At 34.5% G+C, this 22,299-nt stretch overlaps 3 protein-coding genes across 4 annotated transcripts in view; 1 reads left to right on the top strand and 2 right to left on the bottom strand.

Annotated features, from left to right (window-relative positions):
- Positions 1 to 17,070, bottom strand: part of LOC132705675 (serine/threonine-protein kinase minibrain) — a 54,965-nt gene extending 37,895 nt beyond the window's left edge. For both annotated transcript variants that reach the window (XM_060676440.1, XM_060676441.1), the window contains exon 1: positions 15,575 to 17,070. In XM_060676440.1, the coding sequence (XP_060532423.1) occupies positions 15,575 to 15,647 (73 nt within the window). In that variant the 5' untranslated portion in view covers positions 15,648 to 17,070. The remainder of the gene's footprint in view (positions 1 to 15,574) is intronic.
- Positions 17,071 to 17,221: 151 nt separating this feature from the next.
- On the bottom strand, positions 17,222 to 21,586 carry LOC132705672 (uncharacterized). The gene is made up of 4 exons (XM_060676437.1): positions 19,972 to 21,586; positions 19,851 to 19,911; positions 18,824 to 18,865; positions 17,222 to 18,751 (listed from the first exon to the last, which is right to left on the bottom strand). Exons 1-4 carry the CDS (start codon positions 21,433 to 21,435, stop codon positions 17,811 to 17,813), a joined length of 2,508 nt encoding a protein of 835 aa, XP_060532420.1. The 5' UTR covers positions 21,436 to 21,586; the 3' UTR covers positions 17,222 to 17,810.
- Positions 21,587 to 22,079: 493 nt separating this feature from the next.
- The window catches only part of LOC132705655 (sortilin-related receptor-like), a 33,286-nt gene continuing 33,066 nt past the window's right edge, over positions 22,080 to 22,299 (top strand). Inside the window, exons 1-2 of the mRNA XM_060676404.1 lie at positions 22,080 to 22,119; positions 22,200 to 22,289. The gene's annotated coding sequence lies outside the window, so the exon portion shown is untranslated. The remainder of the gene's footprint in view (positions 22,120 to 22,199; positions 22,290 to 22,299) is intronic.

Here is a 22,299-nt window from a genome sequence, read left to right on the forward strand (position 1 = left end):
CCTAAAGGCAGATAAAGGAAATACTACGGTGGTCATGAACAGAAACGAATATCAAGGAACTATTAAATATATCCTTATAGATGGATCATATTGTCAACCTAAAAAAGATCCTACGTCATCTATGAAACGCAACTTTAAATCTATTAAGCCTTCTTCTCTATCAAATTCAAAAAGCCTGTGACCCCTCATGACTTTAAAATTCTTTACGACCTCTCTTAAGATTCACAAACCAGGATTAACCTTTCGAACTACTGTCAGCACCATTGGTCCTCCATCATATTCCCTAGCAAAATATATTTCAACCCTTTACAGGGAAAACTGATAGTTTCGTACTTAATTTATTTCACTTCATTGAACAATTAAAAAACATTACATTAGATCCACAAGATTTTCTGGTTAGTTTCGACATAGAATCTCTCTTTACTAAAGTCCCTATTCCTCCTCTCAACATCATTTCAGATATATTAAAATCGGAGAATCTGGAACCAAACCTCCTCAACTTAATTGAAAAATGCTTGCCTGGAACATATTTTTCTTGTAACGGTCAAATTTTAGAACAAACGTCGGAAACAGCTATGGGCTCTCCATTATCACCAGTTACCGCGACCTTGGCACATTCCATATAAAACCAAAATTATGGAAACGCTACGTCGATGATACTTTTGTTATTTGGCCTCATGGTCAAGAATCCCTAGTAGATTTTCTTAGACATTAATCTCTATACATACGTTTTACCATTGAATTAGAAACAAATAATAACCTTTCATTCTTAGATATTCTTATCAATAGAAAATCAGACCTAACATTGGGTTATCGTGTTTACAGAAAACCTACGCATAACGACCGATACCTGAAGGCATGGTCACATCACCATCCGGCCCAAAAATAATCGGTTATCAACTCTCTTGTTTACAGACCCACAAAACTATCTCAGCCCGAGTCACTTTCTCTCTAATAATTTCCACATTAAAAATATTAAGCGTTCCACCACAAAATACACTTCACCGCAACCTTCCTGTTAAAGAAATATAAACCAGATTTACCCATTGCCCAAAAATCTCTCAACATCTTCGATCGATTCATTTTTATCATGTTTTTATTCATAAATTTTAGATTTTTAATTTTTTAAAATATCTACATTTTTCCGAAAAGATTGAAATTTGTATCGAAGTTAGAGGCCAATGAGGTCCATTCAAAAATACTATAAAATAAGCCTCCAACGTTTCGCCATCATTAGTTAATATTCTCTAATTATAATATTCATGGATATTATTTTTAAAATACCTACGTTGTTTCGAAAAGATTTTTTTTCTGAAGACCAAATTTACATTTGAGATGCCAGGAGTTTACAGCATTCCATGCATATGCGGAACAGACAGTTTCAGTTAATCTCTGAAGAAGCCAACAGGATGATTGGCGAAACGTTAGCAAGTTTGTCTCAACAACAACCAACGCAGGAGAAATCCTGAAGTTTTGTAAATAGTATTGCGGCAGCTTGCGGGAGTTGCCTAATTGCTTCCTCTTAAGGCTAAGAAGTTATTTACAAAATTACTTGAGCAAATTTGCCTATTTTCTCGCCTATTTCTATATTGTATATATATGTTGGTGAAAAAGAACTCTCGAGCGAATTTACATGTTCGGTTTAAACAGGACTTGTGCTACTTTTTCTTGCCTCGTAACGGATCAGACAGACAGGTCGACAAAAACAATAGACATAACTCTAGTTTCCATCTTGTTTGAATGAAGTTGACTTTAATTATCTCCTCTAGTTATTCGGAAGCAGAAGAGCAGTAGATAAACTTGAACATACCTTACAAACATCCCCAGCAAAGAGGTTATGTCTTAAGAAAAAGGTGGCTACTTAGGAACATCCGGTTTTTGATTGGCAATTTGACAAAGGTGTTTGGTCGGTCTGGTTCGATTTCGATCGCACGTGGAACAATACTGCACAGGTCTCTGACGCTATCCCTTCAATACGAGGTTCTCCAAGAGCAGTGAAGCCGAAAACGGCATTAGTTTTACAAATTAGGATAATTTGGGATAGGATTGTCAAATTCAAAAATTTTGTTCAAACAATAGTTTTCTGGATGAACTTCTCAAAAACTATAGTGTTGCTATAAAGTCTGACCCTGAAAATGCCGCAACGATGTGAAGTTTGCAACAAACTTTGCGGTTTGGATTCGAGTGTCATTTCATGGGTGTGTAAACAAATCCACGCGTGTATTCATAGGACGGTAGTAGATTTCTAAGAAACACTGACGTCAGGTGTGGTGTGCGTTTGCAAAAAATTTTAAGACAACCGAAAGCTACAATTTATAGCTTCCGACTTTGATTAATGATGATATACTGATCTTAATTTCACTATGGAGTGTTAAGTGTTTCATGTTTATTCTCATTTTCATTTAGTTCTTCATCAGAAAACGGTACATACGTGATTTCACAGAATTTGGAAAATTGTTATTGAACAGATCCAAATTGTTATTGGTTAAAACAAAATGTTGGTGAATTGTTTGTAAAGATATTTCATACGAAATTAAAGTAATTATGACTTGACATTTGTGTTTTGGATCTAGCTACCACACTATACAAATATTTGTTTATTAATTCACAGAAGTTACGTTCTTTAATATTTCAAATTTACCATTTGCAATACGACTACATGGATGGTAAAACTCTAAACCTCGACGAAGATGGTACCTAGAAGGAGGAAAATACGACTGTGACAATTTTAACTTCGCAGGCCAATGATTCAATTCCTCCTTTAGGAAATTATTTTCTCCCACCTTCCATGGATACCATAGCACCTTCGTATTTAGGCAACAACCCTCACCGCACCCGTCAATTGCCTACAAATGCATATAGTGTCGTCACAACCACGGCAATTTTATGAATAACGGTGCATCAATTCTTTTAACAGTGTTATAAATTCCTCATATTAAAGTTTTGAGATAATAGATGTTTCTGTGATTGGCCACAGACGTCCCCATATTATGATCTAGATAGTGCAAGGACTTCCACAGCCCTAAATTTCCTTATAATAGATTTAGCTGAATCAGTGTATAAATTATTTCTACTTTGAATCATGCTCAAATTATTTATTCCTAATTTTAATAACATCTAACCTAAATTTGCAATTTTCTTGAATTTTTAGATTTTCCAAGACCAAGACAAGTTTCTGTCATATCTAAATAGCATTTTCTATATAACAACGATTTATTATTTATTATACCCAGTGATGGATAGCAGGAATACGATACATTCGTCATAAAAATTTGATCATTTAAATAAGCGTCGACGCTCTATTGACATTAAATATAGGACTATTGTTCCACTATCACTTTTTCGTTACTTTTGTACAATTATTAACTTTAGCGGATGTCGAGCAATTAGTTATTTTGTTCAAAATGGCTTCAATAAAATATTCGTAACTTGACGCTGATTTCGTCGAAAACTGAATATTTGCGTATAAGTGACGAAGGTCTAATTTTCTTGCAGCATTAATTGATGCTGATAAAACCGTGGGACGTTTTATTTTCGTATCGTTTTAAATTTTATTCACGGACGTGGGAACTTCATCGAAAAACAAAAGTCCAGTTCCGCATTCCAAACAGTTACTTAAGAACGCTTCAAAAGCGGGACACCATGATCACGACGCGATGTCGGATATCGACGCAGTCCACAAGTCTCCAAACTGTAATTATCAACTACTAAATTGCAAACGCCTTAACGTTCTCCAAAATTGTTTAAGACATTTTTAATAGAAGCAACAACAATATTCCAAACATTTTAGTTTTGGTTAGTTTTCATGTCATGAAAACAAATTTTAAAAACAAAAATTTACCTAAATATATGATTGATTTTTTATTTAAAAAACACGTTTGAACGGATTTTTAAAATTAGAAAATCACTGAATAGAGAAAAAATACATTTATCTGTTGATACTTTTATGCGAGTCCACTACTAACAAACTGAAGACTTACTTAATTACCCAATTAATGGCAGGTGAATATACATAGTTTTATAGTTATTGATGGCGGTGGAGGTGAGCAATAAAATTGTTGCTCGAGAAAATTTCGGCTTCGAGTGCCAAGTTTTTTTTAAACATATTATGCAACTCCCACATTCACGGTAGATAGTTTAATATTAGACGCTCTTAAATTTACAATGTGGGCCAACAGGAAGAGCGAACTTGTTGAAAAGGGATGCCGGACTAGCATTGGGTGCGTTGCCAAAAATGACTACCTTGAATGTTTTTTACTCGTAACGCTGCTTCCAGAATTTATAAATACCAAAATGTATTCAACCAGTGATTAAATACTAATTCTACTATTCTACGACGGTGTTTGTAATTTTAATGAACTGCCGGATAATATTAAGGGCGCGCCTTGCCCAAGAGTGTTCAAGAAGAGACTTACGGGGTATTTGCGAAGTTTATAGTTTTGTTTATGTAAATTTTATTTGCTTATGTAAATAGCCAAGTGCTAAAAATAAATAAAATAATAATAATAATAAAACTAGTTTTAACTGATCGAATAAAAGTAGCAAATACAAAAATACAATCACTTTAATACAGACCATCGAGTATTTCAAAAAATTAAAAGTATTTTTAAACTTTCTCAATTGAGAAATCAATTAGGTATTGCGTTCATCAAAATTTGCACAAACATAATCGATCTTGAATTACTGTGCTGTGGCCTGTTACCTATGAATAGAACGCAAAAGTTAAGTTATTATGAACCACTTAAGTTAAGTTATTTAATTATGAAACACTTAAGTTAAGTTGTTTAATTATGAAACACTTATGCAAAATACGTGATAATTTTCGTAAAAACTAAAGTGTTAGAAATGATCTGAAACTGAAGAGGGGGTGGGTTTGGTAGGGGTAAGAATAGTTGGAAGCACTCGTTCTTAACCATTAACAAAAATAACCCATTTGGAGCGAATATTAATGTAAACCCTTTCAATTATGAGTTATATTATTGTTTTTAGTATTAACTCATCTCTTTAGATGTTCGATGTTTTTTCATTGAATTAGGGAACCAATTTTATTTGTTATTGAACACAAAATTTATTTCAAGAAATAGTTATTTAAGTGGGAGAGTTATGGTTTCGCAAAACCCATTTTTGCAAAAAAATGTTACAGTATTTTCTCTTCTATTTTTACTTTTTACCATGTTTGGTCCCTACTTTTCCGAACCCTTTGTATATGTACATACACCTTTTCAGTACGGCTCAATGACCAAGGCGATCAGATTGCCAGTACGGAAAGCGCCAAATGTCAGCACAATGCCGGTGTCACCGATATAGGATCGAAATAGATTTTTATTTATAGTGAGGAAGCATTTAACTGACCAACAGTCCTAGAAACAGTTTGAGAATTTTAATCGTTGCACACTCACTTGACCGTTCGGACGTGAACGTACAATAGCATTTCAAGCGTTTTGGGATCAATCAACGAGAATTGATGATTGAACCTTCCTCACATCGAAACGCTTGCATCAATTAAGTACACGTGCTGCTTTGAAATCTTGATTACATAGAAAAAAAAACACACTCACAAACACAAATAGTAAAAATTATATTATTAACTTATCTTCATGAATTTAATTTTTAATTCTGCTTTAGTTTATTCTAGTTTCATTTTTCAGTTTCTTTTAGTTAGTTGATCGTCATTGCTACCATATGTACAGGGTTGGTACTTTATTACTAGCTTGTACCTTTTTTCAGGAACTACTGACTTTAGAAGAAAAAAAAGCTAATACAAAAGTTTTATGGTTTAAATTAAATTTTCAAATTATTTATTTTTATATATACAGGGTGTCCAATAAGTGCTGGACCGACATTAGTTTTAAAATTTTAAGCAGAACACCCTATATATCTTGATATTTTTAGAATCCTTGCAAAAAAAAAGTTATCTTTTATAGAAACTCCTTATGCGAATTTTGTGTAGTTTAGACAGAAATTGAGATTATACACGCAAAATTTTGTTCTTAGTAAATATGGTGTTCCACCGCTGTCAGTAATGACTACTTGATCCAACTTGAAACACATTTTTAGAAGACTTCTTTCTAACGACCTGCGATGACTAGGTATTTTAAAATTATACTGGGTGTCTTAAATTAAAGAACTTATTTTTTTAATTTCAACTTACAGTATACATTTTTTTTAATGAGACGCTCATGGTTTTGATATTTTTCATCAAAGCGGGTCAAAATACCTATAATTTATACGAATTAAGGGATAATTAGCAAAATTTCCACTTCTGGTTTGAAGTTTGATTTTTATTTATTGTATTATGACTTCATTGAATAAACCGTTGTAACGGCTTTTTGAAAAAGGGCGCAATTATTTTTTCTTTTCAAAAATATATCGAATTCTACACACTAAATAGGAAATTTCCTTATTTTTCAGATTTTATAAAATTCAATAGACTTGACGGCTTTGTAAGCCCTAGAAATTATTTGACAAATAACCTTTTACTGAAGGAAGTAAGGGAACAGGTAAAATTTCAAACCAAGCGGAAGCTTTATAAATAGCACTTTTCAAAATTATTGATTTTGTTTTAAAAATTCAAAATTATTTGCGGCTTCGCTTTTAATGAAAATTACAGCTTTGACGCATGACAGCAGGTAGCCCCAACGAGTGACTGAAAAGTGAGTAGTTCATCGTCATTTGACACCTTCGTGTTCGAGTTCCACCTGCGTCTAAAAGCGACAACTGGAATTTGTGCGTAAAAAAATGTGTTTTACATTGCACTTTAAAATCAGGTGAATAAACTCTGCGCACATAACTGTGCAATATGAACTACAGAAGAGCGGACGAAAAATACTGACTAAAGAGAAGCTTAGCAACAACCTTGGCGTTATTATCCACCGCCGTCCGCCGCCGCCATCGTATATTTCGTGGGGCAAGTAGTTGGCTACCGTTAAAAAAAATATAATTCAGGCATTACATTACTAATTTTTAACAACTAGGTAGACGCGACACGTATAAATGCAGTCCAACTTAATTTTTCTTCGAGTCTGAGTATCGTGGTCCTGGAAAAAACCCATCCTTCTTAGTCGTTTTAAAAATACATATATGTACATAGTGTCCGGGAAAATTAATATCTGGGAATCTAATGTAACACGAAAAAACAACATGACAAAGGTCCCTACTACGAAGCCCATAAAGAATGTCGTCGGGAAATTTTTTCTTGAACAACTTTTAAAGTAATTTAATAAAAATGTAATGTGATGAGCAGTAGTAGGGGCCCCATAGAATAGTAAACCTGAAAAATAGTTAGCTTGTTGAGTTTTTTAGGGGTCAAGTAAGTTATACGTATTTTTTTAATACTAAGTTAAAATGTTTTTGCACAGCTGGAGCTTATTAATTTTTTAATAAAAAAACGGTGAATCGACAAAATAGACTATTTTTAGAAAAAAAAAAGAATATTTCAAATTTACACAGGCTATTGTCATACTATTTACAAATCAACTGGATTGTTCCTGCGATATTCTTACAGACCGATTATATCCTGAACTTAAAAAAGATCTCAAGCCGTCTATGAAATGCAACCATAAATCTACTATCAAAGCGTCTGCTCTATTGGAATCCGTGAAAGAATCTGTCACCCCTTATGACCCTAAAAGTCCTCGTTTTTACGGACTTCCCACGATTCACAAACCGGGATTACCCATTCGATCTATGGTTAGCAGCATTGGTTCTCCAACATATTGTCTAGCAAAATATATAGCTTCTACATTAAAACCCTTTACAGAGAAAACTAATAGTTTTGGTTAGTTTCATTGAACAATTAAAAACGATATTCTGATTAGTTTCGACGTTTAATAAAATATTATATTAAAATCTAAGAATCAAATCTTATCTTAATTAAAAACAGCTTGTTGAAACATGTTTTTTTTTTGTAACTGTCAAATTTATGAGCAAAATTATAACAAATATAGTTGTCGCAAATATATCTAAAAAGAAAACCCTTCACACCCTCAACCAAAATTATGGAAACGCTACGTTGATGATATTTTTGTTATTTGGCCCCATGGTCAAGGATCCCTCTGAGATTTTCTTAGCCATTTCAATTCTATACACCCTAACATATGTTTTAGCATTGAATTGGAAACTAATAATAATCTCCCATTCTTAGATATCTTTATTAATAGAAAATCAGATCTAAGTCATTGGAACCTATGCACACACTCCTTAATGTATTGTCACATCACCATCCGGCTCAAAAATCAGCCCGTCAAACTATCTCAACCTGAGTCACTGACCCCAGAATTAAAACACCCAACATCTGTTCCTTTCCTTGATTGCTAATTTCTACATTAGAAAAATTAATAGTTTTATCACAAAGTGTCCCCCACACTTACCACTGTGATCCTTTCTTACATTCAAAAAATAACTGACAAATTCTAAAGAAATAATAAAAATAAATCTCGAAACTTCTTCGAACCGTGAAAGACAAAACTCCGTTTGAGACAACCGGAGTTTACAGCATTCCATGCCTATGCGACAAAGAATACACTGGAGAAACGGGACGAAAAATATCAACTAGGCTAAAAGAACATAAAAGAACCTAAACCAGACATCAAATGTAAACAAGTTTCTTCTACCACAGAAAAATCCGAGAATCCATAGAAGAAATCTATAAGCAACCAAACCGCGACTCAGGTCTTTACCTGTCACCAATATGGGAATCAGTAGTCCTTTAGCTCCGCCTCCTACAAACAGTGTAAACGAGGGCAGCGCCAAAATTTCCCGGCCTGAATATGAAAGAAACAAAGCAGAGTAACAATTTTTTATTATTTTTCAGTATAATCCCCCTTAATTTCAATACACTTATTACATCTCTTTATTAACAACTCAATCCCTTTAAAAAATATTCTTTTGCTTTGTCCTCAAAATGAGCTAAAACAGCCTCTTTTAATTCAACTTCGTCCTTAAACCGCCGTCCACGTAAGTCCTTTTTCAAATATCCAAACAAATATTAGTCGCAGGGGGGCATATCTGGACTATACGGAGGATGATCTATCTGTTAGAACCCACACTCTAAAATGGCAGCTTGTGCAACACCAGCATTGCATTATCGTGCAAAAGACGCGCGCCTCTGGTCAGTTTTCCTCGACGTTTTACACGTATTCGTCTCGCAATTTACGTAATAATGTTGCGTAATATTTACCATTAACAGTGGTGTCAGTTTCTTTAAAATCTATCAAAAGAATTCCTTCACAATCCCAAAAGATCGTAACCATCACCTTTTTTGCTGAATTTTCTTGGAGGTGCTTCACCCTTACGACGCCACTACATTGATTCTTTTTTCGATAGAGGGTCATAATAGAGAACCATAGTTTCATCTCCCGTCACAATAGTTTCTATCACAGGCTTCGGTTCCGACCCACAGAATTCCAAAAAAATGATCGTGCAGGATTCGATGAACACTTGTATCAGAAAGCTTAGCAATTTCTGAGATGTCCTTGACCTTTAAACGTCGATCACTCAATACCACCTCTTCCACAATCGCAACAATATCTTCCGTTATGACCTCCACTGGTCGACCAGTTCTTGAATCATCTTCAAGGGACTCCTGCCCCATTCGAAAACGTTTTGCCCATTCTTTCACTACATAATACGAAGGAGAACTTTGGCCGTACACACCATGCAGCCTTTCTTAAATAATTTTAGGTGCTAACCCTTCTTTTGCCGAAAACTTTATCACTGCTGTATACTCAATTTGCGTTATTTGCGACATTTTTCGGACACGACTTGTTTAAAATGCTGTCAATAAAAAACTATTTGACGCAAGACATCTTTTTTTTTTTTCGCGTCCTACTAAGACATATATTTAAAAGAAGACAAAGTTTTATCGTGATACTGGAGCTGCATCTATGTAGAATGCGAACCAGTTTCAGTCAAGCTCAAACTTCGATTTATCAACAACCGATGCAAGAGAAATCCAGGAGGAAATAACATGAATGTTCTTTTCGAATTTGTGCTGAATTATATTAGAGTAGCGGGTTCATTTTTTAATAAAAAAAAGTTATAGAACCTTGTCATGTTCATTTTTGGTGTTCTGTCGAGATCCCAAAGACTTCTAACATTTTCTCGGGCACTCTTTTCCTAGTTTCCTATTTCTCTCTGTGATGGAACCATATTACTAAGATACGTGCAACAAATAAAAATAATAAAAAATATATTTTTCTGGTAACATTTCGCTCATGCAGATACGTCGTTTCTTTAACAGCATAAGTACGGTATTAAAAATGCACATTTTCCACAAACTCTTATTGAGAAATAAAAAAAATCAAAAATGATTTTTATCGCCCACACGTGCATGACTGGCGCTCGAGCTCCGACGGGGGCACGTGCCAGAATTAATAGAAAAACGAGAAAATAAGTTCAAGGCAAAATATAAACGTTTTTTTCAATTTCCTCTTTCGCGATAAACTTAAAACCCATATTTCTCGCTGGCCGAAACATTTCGTAAAGTTTGAAAGTCCCATATAAAATCACACGGAATTACACACTGGATTACAACCGATAATACGTCTGGAACGTTATATTACGTGTCACGTCTGTTAAATGTCTGGAATCGACTGCCGATCGTCTCTCGGAAGCACGCTAGAAATTGCAAGCTCGTCCGCGTTCCAGAAGTTTGGGATTTTTTTCCTCATTGCGTCGCGGACAACAATTATTAAATTGAAAATAACCGGTAACTGAAGTTCATTTTTGAGAAAACATAATTTTTTAGGCAAAAACAGAGGAAATTAATCCAAGGGCAAGCTCCCAACTTTCTTAAATATCTAACATTGCATAATCGTGTAAAACATTTTGTATTGTTTCCCATTACGAAAGTTTTACTTTTTTCTCATTATTGGGTCAAGTTGTTTTTGTTAGCACGATCCTTTGGCATACGAATATCAACATTTTTCTAAATCAGTCCGGTTTTTTTAAATACGATCTTTTGGCATACGAATATCAACATTTTTCCAAATCAGTCCGGTTTTTTTAAATACAGGATATATATTAATCATATTGTATACTAACCAATCATAAGATTTCACAAATATTTCCGAATTTTGAAAATTAATTTAAAGATTATGTGAAAAATGTTTGTATTTCATCGAAAATTAAAAAATACGCTTATAACCCATTTTTAAAAAGTGACAGAGTATCGTCAGGTGTTAAATAAACAAATATAGATTTTGAAAAATCAATAAACTTTCAAAACAGCTATAAAAACAATGTTTCTGATCGTTTTATCAAATTTTGTTTCCAATTTTTTGCTTTCTCGTTAATGTAGAAAAAAACAGAAAAAATTCCGTATAAACTAACAACACTCATAAAAAAATAAGTGGGTATATCTAGATTAATAATTATAAATAGGCTTATCATCGATCGACCTGTAAAACTCGACTAATTTTTTTTTCACTTTTTTCACAACCTCCTCCTCATAGCCCATAGCACTCTTTGCACTATTTCAATTAGGATTTCGCGAAATTTAAAAAAAAAAACGAAAAATAACAAAAAAACATATATAGGCGTCATCTAATCAAATATTTGTTAAATAATTTTTGGCAGAACGCAGAAAAACATTATGGACAAACGGGCTACAACCCTGTATATACGAGTAGAAGCACTTCTGGGTTACAGTGTGGGGAGGGAGTCGACTCCTTGACCACTACCATCGCGCCCTTAAGAAAAATCAAAGTGCCGGCGGCTTCGAGGTTGGAATATCACCGCGAGGGTGTTGCGAGGGAGGGAGATCCATGGGGGAAGGAGCGACGCGACGTAGGAGAGGCAGAACAAGATCATATTGATCTGCGTGGCGCATTCCAAATGCGTTGCGCCATTACTGACGTTCATGGTACACCGTTTGATAGTTTGCGCTTTAAGTTTCCTCGAAGAAGCTGACAAAACGAAAGGACCTTGCGCGGTGCACGGATCATTTCCTTTTATCGGCTCGACTGAAGACGACCCTTAACCCAATGGTTTTATTTAAACATGTCAAAAACATGCTTTCTTGTTGGCTCGAATATAGTAATTCGCATGTTTCAAATACGTTTTATTGATTTTTTCTTAAAGCTAGCCACACACGATAAAACAAATTGTGCCCTGAACGTGCCGCGGTCGACAATTTGCGTCGCGGGATATAGGTTGCACAATTCGATTTTTAATTTTATACTGAAAACAAAACAACTCGCAGCCATTCAGCTCCCGCGGCTTCATTAGAAAAAAGTATAAGTAATTCTTGACCAAATGGCAGGCAATTTTCGGCTGCTGAAGCTGGATTACCAGCCGTAGCCTTTGCAAACGGCAATCAGAGTTACCAACGACTTAACCAAGAAATCAGTGCTGCCGAAGTGCTGACCTTCAGGTCTATGTGCAGTGGTCACCATCTACTAAAGCAATATGATAATAAACAATATTAATTAAATTAATATTCAAATATTGCAAAGTATCTGGGTTTATATACAGGGTATATATGTTATAAAAGGTTCCACCTTGGTTTTCCCGAAAAGTACTTCAGAAAAAATAAACACATTTTGGCTATTTTGAAAATTTCTTAGATGGCAACCATTACAATTTAAATAGGGAAGGCGGGTTAAGTGGCACCTGTTAAAAAAAAAATTTCCTACAATTTTCGAAACGTTTTAAAAATTCCGTAATATTTTCGTGGTGAGGAAAGTTGTACCTGCACAATTTTAAATAAAGGTCGATCGACGCCTGAATTAGCTTTTTGAGTTACTTGATTCAGATAAGTTCGGTAATTAGGAAAACTTTACTTTTTAAATATCCCCATAAAAATGTATAATCGGCTTAAATCTGGACAACGTGCGGTCCCCTTCTTCCAAACCACTGCCCGGGATACCTATTATTTAAAAATTCTCCCAAAATAGCAGCGTAGTGACTGAATATAGGAGGATCATCGTCAACCGCTTCAGTTATTAGATTGTCGATTTCGTTTTCCAAAAACTGTAAATCCATCCATGCGCTTCAAACTTTTGAATTAACCTACCAATGTAGGAGTATAATGCTTAGATCCGGATCAAGAAACAGAAAATTAATACTTTTTGGGTACCTAATGGTAGAATCGATCATCAACATCAACTACTCGCAACATTATACTTAAAAAGTAAAAGAAAAGAAAAACAGTTTAAAAAAAGATAAACTACTAAAGATAAAACTAATAGAGAAGTAGGTACCTACATGCTAATAAAGTAGTACCGTATTTTAAATTTTGAGACAATTTTTATTATCTGCAATTATTCTAGTAGGTACTATCTACCTGCTCAAACTTACTTAAAAATAACGTTATAATTAATTGAAATAAAGAAAATAAAACAGCCTATGAAAAACACTTTTGTGTACTAATAATTTAATTATGTAAAAAAATTATTAGACATATTTTTAAATTTTTAACAATATTATTATAATATAATTTATTTTCTCAGCGAAAACAGTACATTGAAAAAAATCAAGAAATTAAAATTCTTTAGAAATAATTGCAGATCGTAAAAATAATTCGTATTTTAAGAGAAATTCGCGTACCATCAATGAAAAAATAGACATGTAAAAATTCGTACGCCCGTTACTGGAGTGTTTAAAAAAAATGGGGTCCACTAAATAATACCCCTGACCAAATTTCATTAAAATATCTAAAGCGGTATTATTAGATATTAAAGAAATATATTTTATTTTTGAAAACTTTACCACGTTTACCTACCTTTACTGTATCCCAAAAGTTGAGACGTTTAGGACGTATGTTTATATGAAGTTTTCTTTTAATAATTGACATTCAATTAGAAAACACCCTGTATATAGGTAATACCTATTTAATAGGTATGCCACATTTATTTATTTAAATTTCAATAAATTATTTTCAATTTAGAGAACAAACTCACATCAATTAATTTAGAGTTTTTTTAAAAATACCACTGAGTCAGTGTTCTTTAAATTAATAATAATACTATTTTCGAGTTGTTTTGCGTTCAGGAGATAATTATCTAAATACTGTTGAAAGTTAGCGAATCAAAGTGACGAAAATTCCAATTTACTGACTCGATTTGTTTCATATTTGGAATTTAGAATATAGACTTGAAAAACACAAATTTTCCGGCTTCTACCTTTTACTCGCTTTTGCTAATGTGCTTGCGATCGAGAGTGATCATGGCGAGAGGCACCCGGGCATAACATTTTCGTTTCGTTAGATGACACCCGCAGCCGACAGTATTAAGTTTATGACTGAGCACATAAATTTATACGAAAATCTATATATTCTAGAACGATGAATCCCCACAAATCTGCTTCCGCCATCAAAACCTGAACCGGAAAAGAAAATTCGCCGGATATATAGGCATGCGGGGCATGCCGGCCCTGGGTTTACAGGAACATACAACTTAAAAGAAAATTTCACATCTTGCACCGGCAAGGTCGAACAAACAACATCGTTTCCCGCAGTTTCTCGATACCTTGAATGCTGATTCTTTAGCCTTGTCGCTTTTTTTCATCTCTCGAAAATGCGCGTCACCGTCATGTTAACAAAGTAAAATTTGCAAATGCTTTTTGTCTTTTCTCGCCTTTGTTCTAGGAAATTTGGCACGGTTCTAAAATTTTCCAAAGTTCAAACGCCTATGCTGGCAATTATAATAATAAGCTAGGATGATTCACAACGAACAAACACGCAAAATTTAAGAATTTAATGGTAAATCCGTGTTCAATTGTTTACAATATTATTGGTGCGTAATTAGTTTTGTTGTCCCAAGGTGCAATTATGTGTAAATATTTTAATTAAATGAGCCGAAGAAACTGGACCACGGGGGAGACTCAACAAGTCATTAATCATGAATACTGTTGGTCGAGAAACAATTAACTTTCGGGAAAAGTTAAATTCATTAGCTTGACAACACCGCGTGCCGTTTGAAATATGCCAAAACTGAGGTAAAAACTATGTGTGGTTAATATAAGAGTTGAAACCACCTCAGAAAGTACTAACAACTAAATTTCGACGACGTTCTCCATTTTCCCGAGAATACAAACAATTTGCTTGGAATTGCAAAAAAATCCTGGACTATTTTTCTTGGAAAAAAGCAAAAATTTTATTAATTTTTAGCTTTTGTTTAATAGTAACACAGTAACAGTTAATGCAAAATAAGGTTTTTTCTTTTTTTAATTTTTGAGTTGATCCAACACAATACAAAAACATCCCATTTCATTTTTCTTTTGTTTTATCGGGAATCGTAATTTTTACCTTGTTAAGCGACAAATTATTGGAAAAAACCTATGTTCCATATATTTTGTTTAAATAAGGAAATAAACCGAAATATTCATTTACCAATTATCAATTACAAAAAAACTTCTCAATTGTGTTTTAAATGATTTAAAAAATTGGGGGCTGCATGGAAACAGATGACTGGGCATCAACTCTCTTTGTCATTATCTTACCCAGTTTTTAAGGTGACTGAACTGAGAGTTTCAATAAATTTCGTTTGTGATTAGAAATAGTTATCTGAAACTATCAGTTTTAACTGATAGACCCTCAAAATGATCAACTATACCTTGGGAAATATGTACTTACTTTTTGGCTTGGTTTTATCCATGAGCATGAGGTGGTCGTGCTTGTGCCACGCCATTGGCGGAGGAGATACCATAAAAAAATGGACGGTAGCACCCCGCGGGACCACCGTCTAACGCGACGAACGTCGCCGCGCGTAATGTCCCTTCACAACACAGCCGGCGTCACCATGCTCTCGCTAGGTAAACAATCCCGCGTGCTAAGGCCACTAACCTCCAGTCGTCGGCTCCCAAGGCCAGCTAAACCGATGTCGATGGAGCTTCTACAACCACTTCCGCCCCGACGGAGCGACGCTTCACAGTCACAACAACGGCAAGCATGACAACCCGCGATCAGTAGAGCGGCACTACACTGTCGCATTTTGTCATCGCGCCCGTAAAATTTTCGCACAAAATTCGAAAAAAACCCTGCGGCCGACGTTTAAACTAAAACTCGCTTCGTCCTCCTTCGGCTGCGGATTTCGGATCCGCTGTGCAAAATGCAAGGGTCAAAAACACCGAGTAAAACAATAACAATGCGTGAAAACGATTGGTGTTAGAAATTATAACGCTCCGATTTAATTTCTCCCGCACGAATGCACACTTTTGTTGTTTCAGACAGCCAAAAGCGCAGCAAACACCTTTAGATATTCCAAATTAATCCACGTGTGTCGAAACTTGGGATCACTCATGGCCACTCAAACGATTTCCACCGTAAAACCGCAATTCGAAATCGCCCACTACTGCAGTTATTTGCGTCGGAACGGGACACAAAAACAAATTAGATTTGGCGCACACCCTAAACAAATAAATAAACAGCAAGTAACATTTGAATTGAAGCACTGCACTTTGCAGACACAGCTAACACAACTTTCTTTCGTGACAATCCGAGATCAAGAATATTGAGCATGCGCCGTTATTAACATGCTGCAGTGCGGCGCCACCAGAGGGCAAGAAAACTTAAACTCGCGCGCGCATTTACATGCAGAACCGTACGAAAGTAATTTTGCAATTTATTGTTATGGTGTAGTATTACGGTATTTTCAAAAAATATTTAATAAAAAACGCATATTTTGAGAACTTCGTAAGCGTAAGACACGATATAACGAAATTGATTGGCATAGTAAGGAAATCTTAACGCAATTATAAGACGCATAATTTTTCCCGGATATGCCTTCATTTTTAAAAATCGGTGTTAAAAGCTTTTTTCATGGTTTCTTATTCCTAATTCTTAAAAGTTAAAATAAACACAAAGAATGCAGAATACATGCATATCTGCAACTACTGCAATAGCCATATTAGAAAAAAATAAAGATAAGGACAAATGATGATATTTACATTTACACTTCAAGTTTTAATTGTATGCTGCAAGCAAAGTAAGTACGTGGGTTTTCAACATATTACAGAAGAGAGTGTAAAACATCAAAGTCAAAATAATAACAGTTTCATATTATTTTTGACCTATCAGTAACAGGTAACTATTTTGCAAAAAAAAAATATTTTGAGAACAGTTGCAACACTGTGGGATATCTTACTTTCCTTAACTATATTCAGTAGCACAAGCTTTAAGTAAGACTTCATAATAACAAATATTACCATTTATTGCAAAATGTATTTATTGAGAATCACAATTCTAAGGTAAAAAAGGTTATACTGAAATAAAAAGCACTGCTACATGTTTTGATTATTTTATTAAACTTTACTAGGAAACTAAAGCTATCTATCTCAATTTTAATGCTCGGATCTGTTGAGTGAGCCAATTTTGGAATATGCTTTTAAATTATATCGAGGCCTTAGAAAAATCAACCTTATAATACAACACTTAACAATTTTAATTTATTTCTAAATAATTATTTACATCTTATAATTGTGTCTAGTTGACAATAATTTCCCAAAAACACAAACCTCCAATTTTACAAAAAAAAAACTGAATGAACAATGCAACAGTATGTTTCACAAATCAATCCTACTTACAAAGGCAGTTTTACAATTTAACGGCAACTAATAATTAGCTTAAGACTAGTGGCATACTATAGTTAGAACATTGTGGCTGATTTTCACTAAAACCCCAGTTTAGCAAGTTATAATCTTGGAATAATCAAAATGTTTAGATGGTGGAAGAGCAGAGAGCATAGACCCTTAAACAAATGAATAAAACACAATAGTAGGTCACATCTGTTGTATTTAATTATAAATGTTTAGACTACATCATAAATTCTTCCCAATTTTTTTAACAAAGCAAATTACACCTAAAGCCTTAATTAAAATTTTTTATTAAGTGTTTGATAGGGTACTCCTTTTCCCTGATTCAAAGATGCCCTTAGAGTTGCGCTGAGACTCATAGAATTATTATAAGGCCCAGATTCATTCTTGTCATTTCTAAAACGAGAGAAGGGTGGTTTTGAAGGACCAAGATGTCTGGTATGAAAATCAAATGATTTTGAAGGACTGTTTCCAGATGACAAATTATACCCTCTATCAACATCCCTTGCTGGATATTCTAACGATTCAAAGTTGTTATCAGTTACTCTTCTTGAAAAATCCAAATCTCTTGATGGAGGATCAAAATTTCGAAATGGGAAATTTGATCCAGAATCAAGATTCCTCATTTGCCTTCCAAGAAGTTGAGCAGGCGTTAAAGAAGCCAGTGATTGAGTCTTGGGTATAGTTGAATAAAATTCACTCTCATTCACTTGAGTGCTCACTGAGAAAGTCAGCATTGGAGCTCCACACTGAACCCCTGTGCTCTCAAAATTAATATCTTTCCTTCGTAAACATTCTTTGCAAGCTGATAACTCTGGATCCGTCTGACTACCACTCGCGTTGCGTTCAACTTTTGACATAGTCTGAGAATAAAGTTGAGGAACGATAGAGGGCGCTGGCTGTACTTTGGGTACATGTTTTACTTGTTTAGTCTCTATGGGCACCTTTGGTTTCATTTTGCTCTCTTCTTTTAACTCCGGCATCTTCTCAATTCCAACCCTGTGAAGCAGCATGGTGCAGAACTTGGTAAACTCATTCTCATTTGACTTCTTTAAACCAGGTGTAGTGAAAGGTAGCTGAATAATCGGCTTTCTCAGTAGGGGAGATATGTTTTTGTTTGTTAATGATGGAACACCATCTGTTTTTCGTATAACTAGAGGTCCAACAAACTTCCTGTTGGAACTAAGCATCCTTATAACATCTTGGCATCGCTGTATGACTATAATCCAGAGCGATATCATGTCAATATGGTTTAAATCACAGGCACTTTATATTCTTGTCACTTACTTACCCTTTATTTTTTCTTGCAATTTTGCTGGGGTGGTGGCATTCACTATACAAAGCAAAATTTAGTAAATGCTCAAAATGAACAACAAATGAAATATTTACTCTAACAAAAAATTACAAATGCATTTCATTTATTACGAAAAAAGTGAATTATAGCATTATATAATTTATTAAGGTTCTTCCTTTAACAGCATTAAACAACAAATTTGTAATAATAAGGCGGTTTTAAACCCTATTCATAGATATATAGGCAGGCGGCTTTAATTTCTGCCGTTAAGCTGTCCAATTATTATTTACAATAATTATTTACAGCAGAAATAATTGCCTACAATACATTAGTGAAAGATTGTAATTCTCCCAAAATAAAAAAACACATCTCAGAGATCTTAAGAATTTTTTAAATACATTTTTGGAATACTTTCTGAGAAATTGAAAGTAATTTTTTTGACACACTCAAATATTGGTGACTGCAATAGGATTCACAACCATGCCAAAACTCATAGTCTTAATAAGTGCTAGGTTAAAATTCTTTCCCAACACATCACTCATGATTAATGCTTAAATAAGCATGTTCTGCTTAAAAACTGTTAAGGTACAAAATGACAAAATATATCCCAAAAGAAAACCTGTTAATAATTCACTGCAGAAATACCTGATTATTAAACAGAATAATTTTGAAGTTTTTTAAAATTTCTAAGGACAAATGTCAAGTCTTTAATATTATTATTATTATTATTATTATTATAAAATAAGTAATTATGGTGTTAATTCCCCAAACAAACTTTTGGACAACCCAAGAACAATTTAATTAATGGTGTTTCTTAAAAGTTGTGAACGTAATATATAGACGAAAGCTATGTCAAACAATTTTGGTGTTTTTTGGTGTAAGAAATAAGAATCTTGTTCAAATCCTGTACAGAAACATTCATACCTTTTTAATACATTAGATTCTTGGGATCCCTTAGTAAACAGACCACCAGTATTAGTACTTTCAAGTTTCAAAAAAAGATAATATAAAAAATATTGCCCACCTTCAGGTTTCGCTGTTATTGCCAAGAAATCACTAAGTCTTATCTTCTTGTCTTGGAATAACTGAAATAAACGGAATTAAAAATATAGTTAATTGATCATTGCAAAGAGAGTATTAATTACTTTAGAGACATCCATATCCGAAGCAGGTGCAGCAGTTGGTTGTATTTGCTCAGAAACTTTAGGTAAAGAATTTTGAGGAAAACCTTTATGCTGGATAGGAGCTGACTGAGAACCAATAAAAAAACTTTGGTCATAAACATCACATTGCTGAGGAGGAACCGATTGAGGATGAGTTACATGTAAAGGAGGAATAAATTGATTTGGGGCTGGAACAGGTACAGGCACAGCTGTTAATACAGGTGCAGGATTTGGCATCATATTATAAGTAATTGGAGAGGGAATATTCGGTTTCGATCTAGTTTCATTTAGTTTTTCAGCCAATTCTTCAAGGAAGGATCTCCTTTCTTCTCTTCTTAACTTGACTGGAGTCCTTGAGCGACTTCGATGACGCCTTTGTTTGGGGCTATAACTGCGATCTCTTCTCCTTCTGCGATAAGCTGGAGAATAGTTTCTTAAATATGGACTTTTACTCCTAGATCTTCGATGTAAGGGTGATCTTCTATATAAAGGGCTGCGTCTGTGACTACCACCAGGGCTCCTTCTGTAGGGGCTCCGACGGGCCATTGGGGATTTTCGAATATGATGCTCAGAATTTCTCTGCCTCTCTTCTGAATGAAATGAGCTTCTTTGAGGGCTTTTAGTTTCTCTTCTTTTTGGAGATTGTAATTTGTTTTTATGGATGGAACTCTTTCTTTTAATTGAGTTTGGCGTAGACCTCTTCCTTTCTGGAGAGACACTTTTCTTCTTTTCAATGCTCCTACTTTTACGTGGTCTTAACCTGTCCCTTAAATCTCCAGGTGGCAAATTTTTCTCAATTCTTTCTTGTCGACGGACTGTTTCAAGATCAACTTCCAATTCCATTCCTGGAGGAACAAGTCCTGTTTCCACAATGTCAGTAATTAACCTTTTCTCCTTATCTTTTGCTGATTTAATTTTATCCATTTCTATATCACGCCTAGTTTTCTCTGGATCACGACGAATGTCAAAATCATCAGCATCTATCGCTGTTTTGAGTCTGATGGGTTTGTGGATCTTAATTTTTTTTATCTCTTCAATTTCCTTGTTGAGTCGTCTCAATTCATCTTCTCGAGAATAAACTCTGACTCTTTTCCCAAATCCAGGAGGGGACTCTCTAAACTTCTTCACGTGGTCAATCTTTTTCGTCCTTTTTCTGATAACTTCGCGGGGAGCACTGTTTTTCTTTAACGATCTTCGCAAAATTTGTGAAGCTTGGGTTACTGTTTCTTTGCTTTCTTCACCTTCCTCGTCCACAATATCCAAACCTGCCATAAAATCATCCTTCAAGAAGTCATCGAAAAAATCTCCGGGGATATCCTCTTCGTCCAGATCCTCTTCATAATCGAGATTATTTCTCTCATTTTTGCCATCCAATTCATTCAACCCATTAGAACTTATTGGGCTGGTATTGGCATTCTCAGAGCCATTAGTACTTCTAGTTTCCATTTGTGAAAAACTACAAGATTAAAGGATATATAACAAACCTACCGTTACCCAAATAAACAATTCTATTATTATTGACTCTGATTATTTTTAATAGCTAACAAAATTTCACCGTATAGCTTTCAGAATCGGCAAAATTGTGATTGTGAAGATGAATTTGGTCAGTCAGTCAATCTTAGAGTATCGATTTTGACCGCTCTTCGTTTTTTGGGCGCATGACCTTAGCGCCTTAGCCCAAAGGAGCGTAAATCTTATTTTCGGTTTTCGAACTCCGAACCGGGTCAAAATTGGTTGAATCGCGCTCTGAATAGGATATGATAATACGAGTATTATACTCGCAAATGGTAAAATAATCAGGGACCGATCTTTTCATCCAAAGGAGGATTTCTTTGAGGTCATTTTATCAATGGCTGTCAAAATAAACTAGAGCCTTTGTCGTAAATCGATTTTTTTTTGTTTTGAGATTAACGACAGCGAAATTATTAATTGTATAGTTTATGGTACCACCGAGACAAAGCTATAGATTTATGTCATAGATTATAGAAAGAAGTCCATATATGATAAAGAGAAGGCGTTAAATGTTTGACCATGGTCTAATGGTACTGTTGGCTTTCTGCATTTTAATTGTGCGGAAATAAGCAAATATTTAGTTAGTTTCCGTTAAGTGGATAGAGATGGATAGACATGGTATTTATATTATTATAATAAAAATACATACATATGAGACAGAGTACAACCTCGCGGTATTTCTGCTGTTTACGTTTTAGTAGATGGGGTCAACCAAAATTTGCTCGCAACTCAGGTTAGAACATAGATAATATAGTGGTCCTACTACGGTAAAAATTGATGCGCCGCAGGTAGGTATGA

Source organism: Cylas formicarius, unplaced genomic scaffold (genome assembly GCF_029955315.1).
Source record: "Cylas formicarius isolate icCylForm1 unplaced genomic scaffold, icCylForm1.1 PGA_scaffold_7__23_contigs__length_41026272, whole genome shotgun sequence".
In the NCBI taxonomy this organism is placed as follows: Eukaryota; Metazoa; Arthropoda; class Insecta; order Coleoptera; family Brentidae; genus Cylas; species Cylas formicarius.